Source organism: Babylonia areolata, chromosome 21 (assembly GCF_041734735.1).
Source record: "Babylonia areolata isolate BAREFJ2019XMU chromosome 21, ASM4173473v1, whole genome shotgun sequence".
Classification (NCBI taxonomy): Eukaryota; Metazoa; Mollusca; class Gastropoda; order Neogastropoda; family Buccinidae; genus Babylonia; species Babylonia areolata.
In genome coordinates, this window is record NC_134896.1 from 26,899,416 (window position 1) to 26,921,156 (window position 21,741).

The following is a 21,741-nucleotide window of genomic DNA, read 5'->3' on the forward strand; positions in this document are numbered from 1 at the left end:
AGAAATAATTTATCCTCAATTACCAAATATGATTATACCTAAGGGAAACAATCCACTAAAGTGGTTTAGATTATGGTCTGATGGCTTGTTGAATGTGGGTTCAAACGCCATCAGGGTGCTTTCCCAGAGTTGAGTGGTTTAAACTGGAAGACTGGGACCACAAAGTCAAGAGTCACACACCCCATGGAAGTATCTTTGAAAATGATGCTAACATTTCCTGACCAACACTGCAGTTATCTGTATCTCTTGGGTCTGGTTGATGCCACTATTCAAATTACAGAGAACTGACAGACAATTCTTTCTCCATGTAATATGTTGAATCAGTGTTCAACAAAATCTGATCATCAACAAACCCCTAAAGACACATTAACTATGTCATACTGGAGGTACCAGCTGATCGAACAGCTTAAGGAGATCACAGTGAATTCCAATAATTAATCCAATACATGCCAACCTATGTAAATCGACATAATAATTAATATAAATCATTTGCCTGTCAATCAAATTCTATTTTCTGATTTTTCAAAAAACACACAAGTCAATCTGTAAGGTAGCAATCAAACACAAACAGTGAATGCATCACTTTTAACAAATCACAACAAGATCAAATTTAACTCATTTCTATTTCAGTCACATAGGTCTTATCATCCCAAATGCAACACACACCCCCTCACCCACCACCAAAAAAACAACAACAAAAGTCTCATCAGCTTCTTACCAGCACCAATAATAGAAATGTTCATGTCGATCAGTAAGAATTCTCCAAAGTAAGTCCCTTCATGCAAAAACAGCAGTATATCCTCTCCTTCCAGGTTCTCTAGATGGCTGTAGGCTGACTCTATGCTGTCAAAGCACTGAAAGCAGCAATTAATACCATCAGACATTTTTTTAAGACAGCATTCAAATATCGGGAGTGAAAGAGATGGATTATGTTTTCTCTGCCAATTTCATCTTTACCAATAACAGTATCTGGACAAATTCACTTATGACAAAATCATTCGACAAGATTGTTCAAGTTTTTTTGTTTTTTTCTTAATAGAAAAACTCACGGTAATGAACTCTTTCTGATTACAAAAGTCTTATTTTCAAATCAATAACTTGAATAACACTCAATTACAAACAAAAACATAACAAGCATGTCACCTTTATATCCAGGTAAAATGTACACCCTCAGAAAGAGCTAAAATATGCCAGCACATGTCAGAGAAATTTAATACTGCATTCAACTGTGTGTATGCATGCACACATGTATTGGTACATGAATTCTGCATGTCCATGTGTCACATGTGATCTGATGTCTACAACGTGTGCATTTTCTGTGCATGTAAGTAGAGGAAGAACACTGACATTAAAGGTGACGCATGATGTCTAAAAATATATGTTTTTGTTTCTCAACTTTGATTTAAAGTACAATCTGTAACATTTTCACAGCAGTCTGCCAATTTTTTTAGGGCGGGGGGCAGGGAAGGGGGGAGAGAAGATCTGACCAAAGAAACAAAAGTTATTGGGTGATAAACATTTATTTTACTAACATTTTTTGGACATGTACCTCTACTGATTCAGGGTTCCTTGTTGATATGGGTTAAAGAAACATGGCTACAGAACACAATAAGATATATTTCAAATTTTTAGAAAATTACTTACTATTCATTTCAGAAAGCTGAAAATGTGTCACTTTTTTATTCATCATAGAATGTTACATTTTCTTTATTTGCATGACAACTACACAAGCTAGAGTTCTGTGGCATGTATTGTGTTTGGCAGTCATTTTTACATACACCTACCAATTTTCATTCAAATATCTTCACTCAAACCCAAAATAAAGTCTTCCTACATTACAGGGCGTGACTGAATACAAGTCATTTTAAGAAAACAGGCCTTATAAGACCCCTTTTTTGTAACAGAAAGTTGTCTGGATGGAGACAAAATCAAAGAATTACTATCACCAAACAGCCTCAGCACAGACTCACACTTTGGACTCTCAAACTTACCATGATGTTTCTGCCCTTTAATTTTTTCCCTTTCGAATCTGAAGATTCGAACCGTTTTTTGGGATCTTTCCATACATGGAAACCACGATGCTGCAAAAACAAAGAAAACCATGAATTTAAAAACAAAAACAAAACAGAGAAAAAAACAAAAACAAACAACAACAACAACAAAAAACACAAAAAAACCCAACACTATCACAAAATGAAAATGATACCAATAACAGATAAAAATATATTCATTCATCAAGACAGAAAATGCCTGAATCTGTTTCTTGACTGATGTGCTAAATCTATGTTTATTGTTGCCTACAGTACAGCCAACTGCACAGGGCCACACCAGGACTGCCACACCAGGACAGCCAAAAAATACAAACGCTCAAATGCCAATACAAAACCAACAAAACACCAAGACAAACCCACAAAACACAGTTCATGACACATCATCAAGATTATCCAAACCATTTTGCTCCATAGGGCAAAGAAGACAAAGCCATGCTGAGGATGTCAGCCCTTCTGCTTATCATCCCAAGATAACTAACACTTCAAAGCCAAACAAAAAATACATAACAAAGGCCATATAGGCAAATAAAACAGCAGAATGGACAGCTAGTGCCCATTCCAGTGTTTACAATTTCACTAGTTAATCACCAGAGCAAAAAAGCATATATCATAATTTGTACATCACAGACTGCAGAAAAGAGAAGCAAAGGTCAAGGCTTGCTCAAAAAAAAGAAAAAAAAAGGAAAGGAGAATGGACTGAGAAGGCAGAAAAAGGAAACACCAATGAAAGAAGAAAATAAAACAAAGAGAGCAATGAAAAGAGGAAATTTCTAGCACAGAATATCCAGAAGGTGGGGATGCTATTTATACTGAAAGAGCTCCAGCATCCCACAGGGGTGACGTTTCAGTTGAAAGCTCTGTCAATGCAACCTAAGGTTAAACCTAAAGGTCCCATCGCCTTTTACAGCCATCTGGGCAGTGAATTCCTATCTACTCCGTCTAGTGTTTGACACAGGAAGGTGGGGCCCAATCCTCTCCTTCCGCCATTTTAACATTCTCAAAGTGAGGAAAACCAGAGTAACAAGAGAGGCATGGCCTTCAAGACTCACTTGTGATAAGTTAAATCCCCTAGCATTAATTACAGAGTAATTTCCCTTTTTTTACTATCTGCACCAAAACGTTTGCAAAATAAATAAAACTTCCATGCTTAGCAAAAGAAGTTCCTGTTTGAACAAAAAATGATAATAATGACTCCTCTTGTTGTTGTGTCAGAATAAGAGGTCAAAGTGCCAAGTTTAGAAAATACAAAAAATATAAATATAACAGTAAATGCAGTTTGCATATAATTAGGCTTTTTTAAAAAATTTTGTGCCCATCCCAGAGGTGCAATATTGTTTTAAACAAGATGTCTGGGAAGAACTGAATTTTTCCTATTTTTATGCCAAATTTGGTGTATTTGCAGAGAAAATGTCAATGTTAAAGTTTACCACGGACACACACACACACACACACAGACAACCGAACACCGGGTTAAAACATAGACTCACTTTGTTTACACACGTAAGTCAAATAGCCTTTCCCAAGGACACAGTACCAGGCCGAACAGGGAGTCCAACTCTGACCACTGGATCAGAAGTCCAACGCCTTACCAAGTCTGCCAAATGATTTAGATTTCCACATAAAATTCCCAGACTGGTTACAATCAATTTGCAACTGACATTATTTACACTGCACTTCATGCAAGTCAAAATGTTACCCAACATTCAAAGCACATCTTGAAGATGCCTGACCTCAAACAATAAATGCGATTTGAAAACATGATAATACTTCATTTACTGACCAACTGTTTGAAGCTTTCTTTCCATGGGTTTGCCAAGTCACATTCATCAGGTTGTATAAAGGTGAACTCCCGTGGGGCAGGATGCAGCAGTGGCTGTGTGTACTGGAACACTTCTTTGACCAGGTTTTTCCTGTGGAATACAATAAAACATTTTCATTCCATCTTACCTTCCCCTCAAACACTGACCTAAGTGACCCTTTGTCATTATTCATGTCTGATGTGTACAACACATCTCTTAAGTCTAAGTGTGTTGCTGCGTTCCCTCATTTAAAAACAAGAGAAAGTGTAGATATTTGTTTATAATAATAACATATCTAAGCAAGTAGTTTCTGTACTGACAAAATGATACTGCATTAACTGAACAAGGATGCTTTGAACCCAAATGTATATTTGGAGCATGGGGCGCACTGCATGAGAAGGTGTACAACAATGCCATGGAGTGCCTGGGGCCTTCTGTCAGGAAGCAAAAAAACAGGTTTGATAAGAACTGCACTGAGATCAAGCAGCTGCTAGAAGACAAACGCCAAGCCTACAGAGCCCACATTGAAGATCCCAAGTCACAGTCAAAGAAAGACATACTGAAGAGCGCACGCAGCACCATCCAGCTGAAGCTGCGGCAGATGCAGGATTCCTGGTTGAACAACAAAGCTGATGAGATCCAGGGCTTTGCAGACAGGAACGACATGAAGAACTTCTATAACGGCCTGAAAGAAGTCTACGGTCCCACCACCTCCGGATCTGCTCCACTCCTCAGTGCTGATGGTTCTACCCTGATCACTGACAAGGACGGGATCCTTGAGAGATGGGCTGAACACTTTGACAGCGTACTGAACCGCCCTTCCACCATCAATGATGAAGCCATCGACCGACTCCCCCAGGTGCCAGTCAGTGAGTCGTTGGATGCCATTACAACTTTGGAGGAGACCCAGAAAGCTATCCATCTGCTATCCAATGGCAAAGCCCCTGGCTCAGACTCCATTCCAGCTGAGGTCTACAATGAAGTGGTATGGCGCTGACTGAGAAGCTTCATCAGCTGTTCCAGATCATCTGGCAGCATGAGGCAGTTCCACAGGACTTCAAAGACGCTTCCATCATACACCTGTACAAGCAGAAAGGAAACCGTCAGGCCTGTGACAACCATCGTAGAATATCCCTGCTGTCCGTCGCAGGCAAGACTCTGGCCAGAGTGCTACTCAACCGTCTCATAGCGCACCTTGAGCAAGGTCTCCTACCAGAGAGCCAGTGTGGCTTCCGGAAAGAACGCGGGACTATCAACATGGTGTTTGCTGCCAGGCAGCTCCAGGAGAAGTGTCAGGAACAGAACGCCGACCTTTACTCCACCTATGTCGATTTGACCAAGGCCTTCGATACTGTTAGCAGAGATGGCCTTTGGAGAATCATGGCGAAGTACGGATGTTCCAGAAAGTTCATCACCATCATACGGCAACTACACGATGGGATGCTGGCCTGAGTCCAAGACAACGGAGAGACTTCAGAACCATTCCCTGTCTCCAACGGAGTCAAGCAAGAGTGTGTTCTTGCCCCCACCCTGTTCAGTCTCATGTTTTCAGCCATGCTGACAGATGCCTTCAGAGACGCTGACGTAGGCATTGGCATCAGATACCGCACAGATGGCTCACTCTTCAACCTCAGGAGGCTTCAAGCAAAAACCAAGGTGAGGACAGACACCGTCAACAACTTCCTGTTTGCTGATGACTGCACTCTCAATGCTGCCTCTGAAGCTGACATGCAACACAGCGTCGACAAGTTCTCTGCTGCCTGTGACAACGTTGGCCTCACAATCAGCACAAAGAAGACTGAGGTGATGCACCAGCCAGCTCCAGGAAAGCCTTACGTTGAACCAAACATCTTCATCAACGGGCAACGACTGAATGCGGTGGACAAGTTCACATACCTGGGCAGTACATTCTCTCGCACAGTTGTCATCGACAACGAGGTGAATGCCAGACTCGCCAAAGCCAGCGCTGCCTTCGGCAGACTCCATAAGAACGTTTGGAACAGGAGAGGCATTACCCTGGAGACGAAGCTCAAAGTATACAAGGCCATAGTTCTCACCACACTGCTCTATGGATGTGAATCATGGACGGTCTACAAACGCCACGCCAAAAAGCTGAACTTCCACACCACCAGCCTCAGAAAACTTCTCGGCATAAAGTGGCAAGAGAATATCCCTAACACAGAGGTGCTCACTCGTGCAAACTTGCCCAGCATCTACACCATCTTGATGCAGGCCCAGCTGTGCTGGGCAGGCCATGTAGTTCGCATGCCAGACCACCGGCTCCCCAAGAAACTGCTGTACGGCGAACTCCAACACGGCAAGCGCTCCCATGGAGGCCAAAAGAAGTGCTTCAAAGACACTGAAAGCTTCTCTGAAGGCCTTCGACATCAGCCATGACACATGGGCACTGAATGCAATGGACAGACCAAAGTGGCGTTCAGCTGTCCACAAAGGCACCAAATCCTGTGAGGCCAACAGAATCGCTGCAGCAGAGCAACGCAGACAGGCCAGGAAAAGCAGTGCCAGCAAGTCCCCGACAGCCGCCACCATCCCCTGTCCACACTGCGTCAGAACATTCCGGGCACGGATTGGCCTGACCAGTCATCTGCGCACCCACAGAGCCCAAACCCACCCACCTCCAGGATGACTAGATGGTCCTCGTTGATCCCAACGGACGAACCACACATATTTTCATAAACCATCTTGTGCTCAAACACATGACTAAGACTGAGAGAGGAAACCAAACCAAAGGAGGAAGGTGCATTGTATAAGAAAAGGTTAGATTAAGAAGTTTCAAAAGTTTAAGTTTCAAAATGTCCCCAAAACATATAAAAACAACATCACCACCAAATCAGCCTACCAATATCTCAACACAAATATTTGTCTGTACTAATGCCCAAAGACAGTCTCTGTTGATCAATATCCTCAATACAAATGTCTGCACAATAACAAAAATGACAAACACATTCTATCCCCTCTACGCCACCAGCCTTTCTCTTTCATGCACTCTCTCTCTCTCTCTCTCTCGCTTGCTAATACAAGGAAACATCAAAATGCACTGACCATAGTTCGGTATCATTGGCCAAGTTGTTGAATCGTTTGCACACCTGAGCAGCACGGGACAGGTCATTCTCTTGTAGGTAAGAAAAGATCTTCAGCATCACCTCATCTGGCAGATCTTCTTGCAAATATTTTGCACCGATCCTTCCTGGAACGCACAAAATGAATGTTCAATACTTACTTATGCCCATCGCTCCCGGTGGAGCATAGGCCATCGACGACCCCTCACCATCACACTCTGTTCTGGGCTGTTCTGGCCATTCCAGTCAAGTTGGTCCCTTGCTGCTTCAGCTCTGCCTCGGTGTCTCGCCTCCAGCTGTTGCAAGGCTGGCCTCTCTTCCTCTTTCCCTGCGGGTTCCAGGTCAGGGCTTGGCGTGTGATGCTGGACACTGGTTTCCTGAGGGTGTGTCTGATCCAGCCCCACTTCCTCTGCAATATCTGCTTGGCCAGTGGTTCCTGTCCCACTCACTCCCACAGATCTTCGTTTCGGATCTTCTCCTGCCATCGGATTCTGTAGATGCGCCTCAGATAGGTGCTGAAGAATGTCTGAATCTTCTGCTGCATCGTCTGTGTTGTCCGCCATGTCTTGCATCCATAGAGCAGAACTGACTTCACAGAATGTTCAATACATAATTAATGGCTATTTCGATTAGAAGTTATATGTTGATTCACTTAACCGTCAACCCTGTTCACATCCCCACCCCACTCCCCTTATTTTTTCTTCCTTCATTTACAAAAAAACATGTGTCTGAACAATTCTGAAATCAAATAATACTTAAATCCACTTTCTCCCTCTCCCAGTCTTTCACCTACCTTATTGTCTAACATCAATAAATTGTCTCAATTTTGAACAAATATTCTGTACCTTCTCAGCATCATAATTCCATCTTTTAATGGTTATCAAAAATAAAATATATGAATCATAAGCAGTTTCCAGTACATTACCTATGGGTTGCAAAACTGGGTTCACGTCAGCAGGTGTTCTCCGACGTTTCCTTGATGGACTGGCTGCTACAGAGGCCCCTAAACGTTGCTGCATGGCATCATCTGCACTAGCTGTTCGTCTGCGTGCTGTCTGTCGTAAGTTGTAGCCTTCTTGCATGTCACCCATTCCCATGCTGTCGTCGCTTTCATCTTCTACAGATGTGTCTGCCACAAATACAGTTTCTCTCTCTCCAAATAATGCATGTGATAAATTGACCTAACTCAAGAAATATTAAAAGTAAAACCTGACCATAAAATGACTATGCATCTGTGCATAATGCCTCCTCAAGACTATGAAAGTGATTCACTCTTTATTAGATATATACAGATGAAGATGACAAGTATTTACAAATGTACAACAATAAAAGGAATAAGCTTACCAAAGACAAAAGATCTATATCTGATATATATTCTGTGGAATAAGTTTACCAAAGACAAAAGATCTATATCTGATATATAATCTGCTTTCGCTAACCACTTCATGCTACTGGACATCTCACTGTCAGAACTATCATGATCGTAAAAACATAATGATATCTGTTTCGGCATGTAACGGTCTTACTGCTATTTTGTAAGCATGTCTTCACCTTGTCAGTACATACTTGTTTTTATACAAAAAAAGAAAATTAGTATCTCATATGACCAAATAGATTTTTCTGACCACAAAAATACAAGTTACTTTTTGTTCATTGATTCAAAACACAACTTTTTTCTTAATGGACTTGGAAAAAAAAACTGTCTCAGGAGTACAGTAATAAAAGTTGCATCCAGATCCAAATGTGGCTTGCATTCTCTGGTCTGTAAATCTTTTTTCTTTTCCTTTCTTTTTTGTTTTGTTTTTGGAGTTGCCTCACTTGGGTCACTGGAACAGGAATATTAGAAACTGAAACTGATCATTTCGCCAATAGTTCCTAACTTCCTTCCCCAAATCGGTCAATCACTCAATGCCGTGCACCAGCCCAAAGTGAATAAAAGACTAAAAAGGATGAATGACCAGCAGCTATATACTGGAGACCTAGTTACCAGTCATATATATATATATATATATATATATATATATATATATATATGATGTGTGGGGTATACATGTATGCATAGATGCACTGTATCAGTGTGTTCTCTATGTGCGTGTGAGCACAAGCTCACATGTACTACCCCCCACCCCACCCCAATTTCTTGTAATGCCACTACACTTGGTAATGAAGACCTATTCTATTTCTATTGGGTTTTTTGTTTTGTTTTGTTTTTGTTTGTTTTGTTTGTTTGGGTTTTTTTTGGGGGGGGGGTTGTTTTTTGTTTGGTCTGCTTGGACCAAGAATTTATTTTTGTCAATGTGGGCTGCAACTACCACCACTACATGCATATCATCATATGTACATATGGGCTTTTATCAATACATGACCATTCTGTTTCTTAATCTGCTATGTACTACATGATGTTGGCAGTCATACTGTTTCTTTTACAGAAGGGTGTATGCTGAGTCTGTGCTTCCAAAACTAACTGAACAGACATGAAATGTGGGATCTTTAAAAACAAAAAAGATCTGCATGTGTTGTTACACACAAAGGGATTGATTGAGCACTGTAAGTTCTGCACATCTGGGAGATCAGAAAAACCTATTTTCACCCTTAATCAACTTGACGCTGATACTGAGGTCAAACCTTGGATCCTAAGTCTGGAAGTCTAGTGTTTTAACTAAGGCCAGTGTTTTAGCTATTTGGCTATTGTGCTTGTCATGTCTGAAAATTGATTATATATCTGATTTTGATTTCTGACTTTTGTTTCTCATTTTAATTTCTAAAAACCTTACACTGATTCAGTACTCTGATCATGAATTGTTATACTGCCAGTTCAACCTTAATCAAAGTTCTCAATTTCTCAAACATCCTCATTCACCCCATGCAAATTTTAAGTTTTCAAATCATTGTCAATATCTTCTTCTTCTTCTTAGTTTGTGGACTGGGACTCTCACATTCACACAAGGGTGTTCAGGCACTAGCAATAAATACACACGAAGGGTGCTCATTCACTAGCAGGTCTGCACATCTGCTGACCTGACAGATCAGTAAAATCACCCTTTAACGACCAGGCGCAGTGATTGGGATTCTAAGCAGGGACCCAAATATTGAAAGTCCAATGCCTTAAATTAAATCAGTCTGCTGTTGCCATCATTGTCAATATTGATACAGACATTTTGAAGTAGCAAGAGCTGTAATGATCTATCACTCGTGTTTCTAAGAATAACCTGAAGATAATGTAATACTGAAAGAACACATTACTATGCAGACAGTATATGTTGTTTAGTTTTTTTTAAAGAGAAAAAGACATCCACTTATTCTGAACTTGTCTTTTTTAAGCTGATGAAACATAAGACTGATATCAACATGGATAGTTCAACTTCAAGGCAGCCAAATAATACCTTCAATGATTCAGACTGTATAACAATTCTCACCAAAATACTTCTGTTCCACATGTTCCATGTCAGTAAATTGTACAGGATCCTGTGAATTTTCTTATATATATATCCACTGATTCTATAAACTGATACTGTACACACCATGGAAAGGTCTCAAGAGAACCCAAGATATATGCTACACACTGGCAAAAAAACTATGCTTCAATACTGCTAAAGCTCCTAAATCATGTTGTTTTTTGTTTTCTTTTTACACATATAACGCATACACTGAGTAAATGTGCACACGTGTGTGTGTGTGTGTGTGTGTGTGTGTGTGTGTGTGTGTGTGTGTGTGTGTATGTGTGTGTGTGTGCATGAACAATGCATTAGTTATTACTCAAATACTTTTTTCTTCCTTTTCTTAAAAATGTATTCATATTGTTTTTTACTCTCTTTTTTTTTTTAAGACACTATGCATAAGCTGAATTTAAAAGTAGAACACCATAAATAACTAATGGTGGAAATGACGGCTAAAATAATAAATCTGTTTCCACTCTGCTTACAAAAAGAATATTCTTTAGTTTAACATGCATGCATGAACACATCCTGTCCAACTGTCTCAATGGCTCACTAGTATCACTGTATCCTGAAGTTGATTTTCTATCAGGAAAAAAAACAACAAAAACTTTTCAGTTGCACAGCTATTACATTTTCCAAGCATCTCACACTGTTCCTGGAAATTATACTTGTCCACAATGACAATAATCGCTGCAGTTGTTGCAACTGTTTCACATATTAATTCCAATCCATTCTTAAGTTCATTGTCATGAGGGAAAAAGGCAATCGTTGTAACGTTCACGCTGCACTGCGTTAATTTAACACATCTATTATCAGAGGCACAATAATATTTGCTTTGAGACAAGTATACAGATCATGGATAATCCCGAATGATACAAGTTGTCAGCATCTGCATTAATATGAAAGTTGATGGTAAAGTTTAATGCGAATGACAAATGGCAAAATTCGACCAGTCGGCATGAGCCTTTGATCGCAGTTTATTCACTCAGATTGAAATTGGATATCAATGTAACAAAAGGAAAATAATTCTGGCAACCATATGATTATACAAAATATTTGCAGGGTTCAGTAATAATAATGTTATGAAAAATCTCACAGCCATTGCAAACAATTCGTCAATTGACATTTTCGGGGGAGACTTTTCATAATTTGCATTTCTTACCCCGAGAACGTCGTCTCCGTTGGGCCAAGCGAGTAATCGGTCTTTTCCTGAGGTTCCTCGCTCTCATTGTTGTAGAACGAGTTGTTCTTGTGGACATATTGACAAAAACAAACTTGACTGCGGGCTTGAAAAAAGCTAATTTTCGTGAAGAAAGGAGCTAGACACCCGCAGCCATTTTGGCTAGAGTCTCCACGAAGCTACAGCGAATGAGAGAACACAGCCAGATCACATGTGGTCGGCGACCAATAGAATTTTCGTTGCCAAAAGTATTTCACTGCATTCCAGAAAATGGCGGCTGCAACAATTGTCAAGACGTGCTTTTGGTTTTAGTTGTTCTGAACTGAAGTGTTTAGGTTTCGTGTCACTTGCCAAAGATAAAACTGCCCATTTCTGCAATGGCTGCAGCACTTGGCTTTCGACTGACAGGTTTGGGTTATTCGCATCTGATAAGAAATCTCACAAAGTCAGAGCACAACTTGCTGAGGAAGGTGAGCTTTCAGAAAATTGTCATGTTGGGTTGTTTTTTTTGTTGTTTGTTTCTGTAATTATTCAAAAATTGGAACAAAAGCAAATATCGCAAAGTTAGTACTGAAGAAGACATTATATCGACGTAGATAAAACTTTACAAAAAGTGGATACTCCATAATGATCATGACTCGTCCCCCCATCCTTCCGCTGCCATCACACACACGCACACGCACGCGAGAGAGACGTGCATGGTAACATGAATGCGCTCGCGCGACGCATTCACATTCACACATGTCCAGTATCACCTACAGTGAAAAGACATGCTGAAGAACTAGAGCACACACACACACACACACACACACGTACGTATTAACCAGGCAGTTGTGATCTTGCCGTTGTGTGCATTCACTTTCCTGCTCTGTGTTTGTGTGCGCGTGTGTTGAGTGTTTCTGCTACAATTTTTCGTTTGATTGCAGTTGCTGAATTTAGCAGCAGACCCAAATCCAAATGTGAAATATACATATATCGTATGATTGTATTACTCATTTTTGTCACAACAGATTTCTCTGTGTGAAATTTGGGTTGCTCTACCCAGGCAGAGTGCATCACTACACTGAGAGCACTACACTGAGAGCGCCACCCTGGTTTTGTATTTTTTTCTGCCTGCAGTCTTTTTTAATTTGTTTTTCCTATTCAAATGGAATTTTCTACAGATTTTTGCCAGGGACAACCCTTTTGTTGCCGTGGATTCTTTTACATGCACAAAATGCATGCTGCACACGGGAACTTGGTTTATCTTCTCATCTGAATGACTAGCGTCCAGACCACCACTCATGGTCTAGTGGAGGGGGAGAAAACACTGGCGACTGTACCGTGATTCAAACCAGTGCACTCAGATTCTCTCGCTTCCGGGATGGACGCGTTACCTCTAGGCCATCACTCCACTCATATGCCAAGACTGTTTATATTTGTAGTACTAGGCAGATTTTCAGTCATTTGAACTATTTTGAAGAAAGTAAACCTCGCCTTTTCCCCTGTGGATCATCAGTATTACACAATATTACCCACACTACAGGATCTCTCTCTCTCTCTCTCTCTCTCTCGCTCGCTCACTCGCGTGTGCATACACACACACACGCGCACACACGCACGCGTGCACACACACACACACACACACACAGTACATAGGCACAGAAAGAGAAGAGTAGTGAGATATTAACATTCATGGTACAAATACAACAATTATGATTTATATTCATAATGCTATTTCTTTTACTTTTTTTCCTCTTTGATCTGCGTCAGTGTTGTGTCACAAACCAGTCTTGATTGTCACGGTAACAATGCTATCAGTCCAAAAGCCAGCAACCTAGGCTCTCTACAACTTCTTGATTGAAAACTAGCTACCACATTTGCTTGTGTAAACTGGCTTTGTTCAGAGGTCGATAGAATTTACTTTTGGGGTTGTTCTGTCTCAGTAGTGTCTGTTATCAGCTGATGTCCACACCCACTTCAGCCATGACATCAAGCTATCTTGGCACATTGACAAATTGCAGCATCTGCACAGTGCTTTTTGTGGAGTTTCTTTCTTTTTTTCTTTTCTTTCTTCGTCTATATCACTTACATTGAAAAGTTTGTTTGTTTTGTTTTTTTAAGAAGCCAGACAGAATTAGATTCCCCGTCCCACACTATGTGATGTGCCAGCTGAAGTCTGAATTCTGTCAATAGATAGTTCTGGATTGCATCTATGATTGGAAAGATTGGTAATGCAGGCAAGGAACTATCAGTTAATAATCAAGTCTGTCTTATGTTTGATTGACCAGATGACAGATGACTTTTTGCAATTTCTGAAAGAAATTTCAATGTTTCTCTGTGCCTGTATGCAAACTAATGGGAAGTGCAAAGCTGGAGTGCCTTGAAATATGCGTGCCTTTGTCTTGCTGAGAGCAACAGGTACTTTTATTTTTTGTTAGTTATCAAATCCACTTTTCCATCATCAGTTGAAGGTGATTTGTAGGGTACATGCAATAGTTCACACTCTTAAATGCCTCCATGAAGAATCTTAGAACTGAATTGGGTTGAAGGTGGATATTTTTCTTTTCGATTTTCCCAGATCAACAGATGTGCAGACTTGTTTGAACCTGAACTCCTGCAGGTTGTACGTGCAGAATATCAAATATACTTGTCATGATCAGTGATAGTGTTCAATGGGGTATGGAAATCTGAACATACCCAGCATGCACACCCCTGAAAACAAGAGTATGGCTGCCTACACAGCAGGGTAAAAACTTTTTTTTAAAACAGTGAATGGATACATGTAAAATCCCTTTCATAAAGAAACTGAACTGGGTACAGAAGTGATTTTATTTCATATGTCTGTGACATTAGATATCTATCAGTCCATGATATTTTATCAAATTAGTTACATATGCAAAGAAATTCTACATGTTTAAGACTTTATGGTTAATTTTGTTTTTTGTTTTTTCTTCTGCTGGTGGCTTTATTTTTTCAAGGTATAGTCATTATGAATTTGAAGACAATTTCCAGAATAAAAGTTTTGCTATCAGGGACATTTCTTTTGTGTGTGTGCAGATTTTTGCAGAAGCAGATGAAGGTGGCAAAGATTTCTTGACTCGGGCAGACTTGAAAATAGCTGTCATTTCTATGCTTGGATATAAGCCATCAAAGGTCTGTATTAGATCCAAATGTTCCTTATTTCTTTTATGTGTTTGTGGTTGATTTGCAGCCCAGATTAATCAGTGTTTCATTTTTAAAACTATTAATAATAAAAGAAATAGTTTGATATGGTTGAGTTAATAACTCGAAACAATTGTTGCATAAATTCTTTTTCATTTTACCTTTCTTAAATGTTAGATAATTAATCAGTTGTTCATGTAGTCAAAACTTAAAATTGTCATTTTATACTGGTTTACGTAATAAATTATGTGTTCTGAAAAAAAAAGAATCCTTTATCTGTTTGACATGAAATGTGAATTTTTGTGTGTTTTTAGTATGAAGCAAATCAAATACTGGAGAAGTATGGGCACACTTTGGAAGATGGGACTTCTGGTGAGTAATAAGCTGATGTAAAATAATTGGTTTGGGGTCTTTTTCTTGATAGCCTTCCTCCGTTTCTGTCTGTCTGTTTTTCTCTGTTGGTAGTGTATAGAGATGTGTTTTTTCAGCTTATTATTTTGAACATCTATCAAATTGTATTCTGCTTTCAAAGCTGTTTGCTCTCCCGTAAAGTATTTCCAAATATTTTGTTCAATTTGGTTCAGGGTGCTAAGACAATAGCTTTGGTTTTTACACACAGTTGGTGGGGACTTTTTTTTATATAGACAAAAATAGAGCTGAAGGAACAAGAAGTTGTTCCTTTTAGTTACATGGTCTTTTGTTTTAAGTCCGTATCAGATTGCATTGTTTATAAATCTGATGTCAGTGTATTTGGTTTGACTTCGAGCACGGTTACCAGGAGAAATGACTGTCATGGTGTGAGAATCACATTGAATTGCATAAATCAGTAGAAAGGTTTGGGAAAGATGTCAATTTTGTAAGCATCTTATTTGTTAATGGTTGATTGGACATCAATGATTATCTTCTTCCAGAATCATGTCCAATGTAAGAAAACCTTTGCAATTTATTTGTGTTGCTGTTGACTGTCAGCCCTCTCACCTATGTGGCTGTCATAATAATTAGAGATTCAGATACTTCTTTCACATACTTTGTGGGTGTTTTTATAATGTTGAGGTTCTTTAGATTTTTATTATTATTTTTTCAAGAAGGTTCCTTGAACAGCAAAATGTGAAGTGGTTGGATAAATTGCTTCCTTCTTTTTGCATTCATAATTTCTGAAATGCGTTTTGTGGTGTGTTGCTACTTTTTGGGGGTGTGGGGGTGGGTGGGAAGGGGTGAATGAGAGGGTTTAGAACAATAATTTTCAAGCTATATTTGTATGTATATTATTTGTTTGATGACGGGCACAATAGCTGAATGGTTAAAGTGTTGGACTTTCAGTCTAGGGTCCTGGGTTCAAATCTTAACGGTGCGTGGTGGGTAAAGGGTGGAGATTTTTCTGATCTCCAGGTCAACATATGTGCAGGCCTGCTTGTGCCTAAACCCTCTTCGTGTGTATACGCAAGCAGAAGATCAAATACGCATGTTAAAGATCCTGTAATCAGTGTCAGTGTTAGGTGGGTTATGGAATCAAGAACATACCCAGCATGCTCACCCTGAAAAACGGAGTATGGCTGCCTACATGGTGGAGTAAAAACGGTCGTACACATAAAAGCCCACTTGTGTACATATGACTTATATGAGTGAACATGGGAGTTGCAGCCCACAAATGAAAAGAAAAAGAATTTGTATGATATTCTTTGTGCAATTTGGGGGTTGAGGGGTTGAGAGGGTCCTAATGTTTTTGCAGAACTAAGTTCTGTTGTTTTTTTTAACTCTTGATGGAAAAAATGTACTTCAGTACCTGCTTGTTCATATTCACAATGAAATATTCCTACATCTGCTGGAGAGAAAAAAAATTAATAATAAAAAAATTTTTAAAAAGGGGGGACAATAAAACAGTTCCTTTACATATTAAGACACTGATTTTGACTTAAGAAAAAAAAGAATTGTAATGTCAGTGGGGTTTTTTTAATATTTCACACTAACAAAGTTATCGGTGAATATCTGAATCTGGACTCCTATGGAATAATGTTTTAGTTGCTGATGATTTTTTTTTTTTACAGTGACAGTGTGAGTATAGTATTTTCCAGAGGTAAACAGGGCCATACATGAAACCCTGAGAACACTTGCCGGTGCTTGACAAATGCTGCATGAAACTGTTTCGCGTACAGTTGGCAGAGTGTTACACCACAGGACTAAAATCTGCATATTGGAAGTCTTTACAAATCTGTATTTATGCCCGTGTATAAAACTGCACAAAACTGTTTTGTTTACAGTTAGTAGGGTATTACACCACTAGACGGAATTCGGAGTAATCCATATCAGAAGACTTTACAAACCTATGTTTATGTCCGTGTTGATGACAAAGTGGTAGATTTTCTTGTTCCTGATTTTGTTCCAACACCAATGTTGAACATTGATATAACTAACATGTTTAGTATTTTCTGAGGGAACAGTATTCTTTCTGCAGTTCATCCTTTCCTATTGATTTTACTTTTGTTTCTTTTCTTTGGATGGATTTCAAAGACCTGGAAGAGTACATCCAAGTTCATTATTTTTCAATTTCTGTTAAAAATCATGAAAATATGTTTGGTGTACATGAGTTTGGATGTATCCTTGATGTTGTGGTCCCAGTCTTCCCCATCTGAGTCCATAGTGCCCTCAGCTCAGGGTAGGAGCCATACAGGCTGATAAAAACCCATGATGTAACAATCATAATTCCTCTGAGCTAGGTTTTATTGCCATGGTAGTAATAAAGAATTGTTTGTCTTCTTGTGCTCTTTTTTTATGCCCATGTTGAATCATAGAAGAACATTAGTGTGGTTGATTGCATCCACATATGCTCACGACTTTACAGATTTTCCATATCTACCGATGTATTTATGGTTATTACTAATAATTGTGTATTGTTTTTTTTTCCAGTTTTGAATCTAGGTCAGTTCATTGAGGCCATGACCCCAAAATTGATCATCAGGGATGAAGATGATGAAATTCGGCAGACATTCATGGCTTTTGATACACATTGTAAGTATTTTTCTTTTATTGTTGTTGTCATATGATATATATATAGAGAGAGAGAGAGAGAGAGAGAGATGTAACTTATTTATTTGGAATGTTTGACTTAACACCAAAGCAAAGAGAGATCATGTTTATTGTATGTAGTCACTAATTTATCAATCTTTCCCTGACTTTTCTTCTTTTTTTTTAACAGGCAAAGGGTTCTTAACTGTCGATGATCTGAAGAAAGTATTCTCTCAGCTGGCCCCTCACATGGGACACCACCGCATTGAGTCCATCTTCAAGTTAGTATACAAGTTATCTCCCTTCATAGTTCCAGATGGCAAACTTTCTTTAACCCTTTTTCTTTGTTGTTTTCTGTGTTATAAAATTTTCCTTTTCATTACTATTTGTAAAATTTATTTATTTATTACTGTTATCTTGGTTTGTACATAGTCATTGAAATCTGGAAAAGTCTTGAAAACATGAGAGATTTCCAAGATTCGATTTTGGGGGAAATGTTTTGTTCTTCAGGCTCTGAAAAAGTCTTGGAATTTTGATAAAACCCTTGACCAGTGCAGTTCAACAAAGAGGTTAATGTGTTCCACAACAACAAGAAAAGAAATTTTTTAAAGTGAAAATTGAACATCAATATTGTGATTTCTACTGATATGTTTAGTCAGTCATGTTGCAGACGATTTTAAAAAAATTCATTTTGTGCTTGGTATGTAAAAATATGGTCTAGGAAAATGTGGATTTTTGTATGGTCATATCTGTAGGAATCCTGTGTTAGGATTAGAAATCTGAATCAGACAAAAAGAAAGAAGAACCAACAACAAATAAGTACTGTTACTCTCAGACAAAGAAGACACACCATTGTTGCTGGGTTTTTCTATTGGCTTGTACACAGTTCATTGAAATATACAGATAAATAAACCCCTAAACATCTTCATAATTATTCCTGTGTTTTTTTTTTGGAATGTCTGTGCTTCTGGCTGATTTTTATAGATCGGACAGAGATTGTATCAGACTGAGCATTCCGCTTTTCCACAGTCAGTGCCAAAATAAGACTGTATGGTGCAAAATTTTATTAATTCCTAACTTGATGTAGATGTGATCACATGTGTATTCTATAGAAAAGGAAGAGAGCACTAGTTAAGTCCAAGTTATTCAATGTAGTTCATAAATCTTTAGCTGATTGATACTACATATACAGTGCATGCAATTTCCACAAACACTCAGTTATTTGAACAGGCTGTACATGTTTTTTTCTCTCCCTGTTAGTATCAGTACTCTATTCCAAGGGATTGTGCAAGTTGATTGTGTTTATATTTCTGTTGTTGACCAAAGACAAACCATGGATCTTTGATATGCCTATTGATGCATCCAGAAATGGTATGAAGTATTGACAAATCTGTGCACAGTTTGGGTGGGGTGGAAGAAAAGCTGTTCATGAACCATTAAGTGCTGCCAGGGTTCAAACCATGGATGTACTGGGTGACAGTAAGATGCACAATGCACTCAACCGTCATTCTTGTCTCTAAATGGGTTATTTATTTTATGTTTTAGAATATAAATGAGATACATTAAAAACTCATTTCAAGATAAAAAAAAAAATTCTTATTCATTTTTGTCTCTGTGGGCTACAGCTCAATACCAAATCTTCACTGGCTCATGATTTGATGTGAATGTCAGACTGTGGGCTGAGAGACTTTATGTCAGTGATGAGCCTTTGAATGCACATGTAATTTTCTGTTGGATCCAAGACCCCATATAGGGTCTTTGGTTGGATAAATAGATATGTATTGCCTATATATATATATATATATATATATATATATATATATATATATATATATATATTCCTGGTAAAGTCTAAAGGTTCTTCTTGTCTAATGACATGGCACTTTCAGTTGAAAAGTGAAATTTGATAAGCTGATTTTGAACAAAGCTGCAAGAATCATTTTCAGAAAGCCAAAAAAGGATCATGTTACTCCACTTTTACGTCAACTTCATTGGTTATCCATCCAGTACAGAATTCAATACAAACTGGCCATAATGGCTTATTACCACTTTGAAGGATCTCTCCTTTCATACTTATCTACTGTCCTTTAGACTTACAGCCCTTTTGGTTCTTTAAGGTATTCTGCTGAAAAGCTCCTTCGAGTCCCCAAACTCTTCAAAGACATTTGGTCTAAGGGCGTTTCAGTATCAAGCACCTTCTGTGTGGAATTCTCTTTCTCTGGATCTTTGTCACTTACCAACGCTGATCTCTTTCAAAACAAACTTAAAAGCCCATCTATTCAAACAGGCCTTTGGGCGTAATGAAGCATAGATAATTGTCTGCATTCTTCCTCCACCTACCCATCCTACTTTGCCCTCTACTGAAGTCACCATATAGTGTGTGTGTGTCTGTGGGTGGATGTTTGTGTGTGCCCAGACGTGTGTGTGCGTGTGTAGGGTATTTTTGGTGTGTGTGTGTGTGTGTGATTGTTCATATGTGCAATTTGTAGTATTATGCACTATTGTATATGTGTTTTTACATGTATGGTGCTAAGAGCCCATTAGAGTTTGCACCATATAAGTACTATCTATTATTATTATTATATATATTTTGGGGGGGTTATTTTATGTATATATTTGTCTGTGTGCCAGGGAGCTGGATCGGGATGGGGATGGCAGAGTCAGCTACAAAGACTTTGACTTCATGATGAAGTACGATCCTCTGAGCTGACATCTGTTCAGTCCATTGTCTTCCATGTTGTGTACCAGGGAATGAGGGAGTGTCACTCATGCTCCATTCTTCATCCTCCATTTCACATGAAAAAATGATGTGGTGTAACTCCATCTGTGATATTCAAGCCCTCATATGGGTTTTCTTAGTGAATGATATTTTTATACAATATTCTTAGCTTATATGAACGGTTTTAGTATTTGCTCTGTTTTCTTCTTTGCAAGATATTTCAAAGGAGAATAGGTTTGAATATTTCCATGCATGAACTGTCAGATTTCTTTGCAAGATATTTCAAAGGAGAATAGGTTGAATATTTCAATGCATGAACTGTCAGATTTTTTTCTGTGGACTCCCATTTCCGGAACACTCCCAAGTCCCACAGACATCTTCCAGTTCACCACACAGTAACTTCTATAGATAACCTGGTATAGAAGCAACAGGTATTTTGTGTGCAGTATCAGTTGATATATTTTTGTAGATGAATTCATTTTCAGTTTATATTCTGTTCCTTGTTCAATGAAAATGTGTGAAAACATGATTATATTCCAGTGTGCATGAGTAATGTGTGAAAAGGGGGGAGAGAGAGACAGAGAGGGAAGAAATGTTATGAGTGTTATTTAAGGAGTTGCCATAAAAGCAAACTGGGATTCATTCAGATGTGATAATTACTGCATTGCCAATACTTCTTTCCAAATGTGATATGAATGAGTAATTGATATGGTGTGAATAAATAACTGCTATGAAGAACAGTTTGACTTGAATTTGGTATTCTATTCTTTTCCCCTTTCTTTCTGTTGTGTTTCACACACTCACACACATACTAAGCATTCAGCAACCTTTTGCACAGATTTTGTTTGTTTTGTACATTATAGGTCACCTGAGTTGTGTTAACTCAATAGTCAACAACTTTTATTACATGTTTCCACAGGAAATTTTGTCTGTTATGTAAATCCCTACACAGCATTCATTCATTTTGCCCGCTTCATGACTTCACTTTATCTTTCTGTGCCTGAGGTACAGGCCACACTCATTGTACGGCTACCACCACTGCTGTCCTTAAAACCTTGGGTCAACACCGGCACTTGACCTTATTTTCCAAGCTTTGTTTTGTCAGGTTGAATTACTGTGGTTTCGTATGCTTCAGATGGGTAGCATTTCAGTTTACTTGTAACATTTCTGCTCAAAGGTAGTATAGACCGTATACCTTTCATATTTTTAGTTGTGTTTTTTGTAGTTTGGCACGAGTTCTGTCTGAATGGCACTTGAGCAGTGAAAATGACCATTTGTACTTTTTGAATGTGTTCTTACCTGTTCTAAAGGAGAGAAGCTACTTTAGG

At 38.8% G+C, this 21,741-nt stretch overlaps 2 protein-coding genes across 3 annotated transcripts in view; one reads left to right on the forward strand and one right to left on the reverse strand.

Annotated features, from left to right (window-relative positions):
* Positions 1–11,714, reverse strand: part of LOC143296328 (F-box only protein 11-like) — a 34,799-nt gene extending 23,085 nt beyond the window's left edge. For both annotated transcript variants that reach the window (XM_076608195.1, XM_076608196.1), the window contains exons 1-6: positions 11,530–11,714; positions 7,856–8,059; positions 6,914–7,058; positions 3,832–3,961; positions 1,992–2,081; positions 719–854 (exon numbers count right to left, since the gene is read on the reverse strand). In XM_076608195.1, the coding sequence (XP_076464310.1) occupies positions 719–854; positions 1,992–2,081; positions 3,832–3,961; positions 6,914–7,058; positions 7,856–8,059; positions 11,530–11,626 (802 nt within the window). In that variant the 5' untranslated portion in view covers positions 11,627–11,714. The remainder of the gene's footprint in view (positions 1–718; positions 855–1,991; positions 2,082–3,831; positions 3,962–6,913; positions 7,059–7,855; positions 8,060–11,529) is intronic.
* A 93-nt stretch (positions 11,715–11,807) lies between these two features.
* On the forward strand, positions 11,808–20,664 carry LOC143295953 (EF-hand calcium-binding domain-containing protein 11-like). The gene is made up of 6 exons (XM_076607660.1): positions 11,808–12,017; positions 14,587–14,682; positions 15,006–15,063; positions 17,596–17,697; positions 17,885–17,975; positions 20,326–20,664. The coding sequence occupies exons 1-6, from the start codon at positions 11,925–11,927 to the stop codon at positions 20,402–20,404; spliced, it is 519 nt and encodes a 172-aa protein (XP_076463775.1). The 5' UTR covers positions 11,808–11,924; the 3' UTR covers positions 20,405–20,664.
* The last annotated feature ends 1,077 nt before the right edge of the window (positions 20,665–21,741 follow it).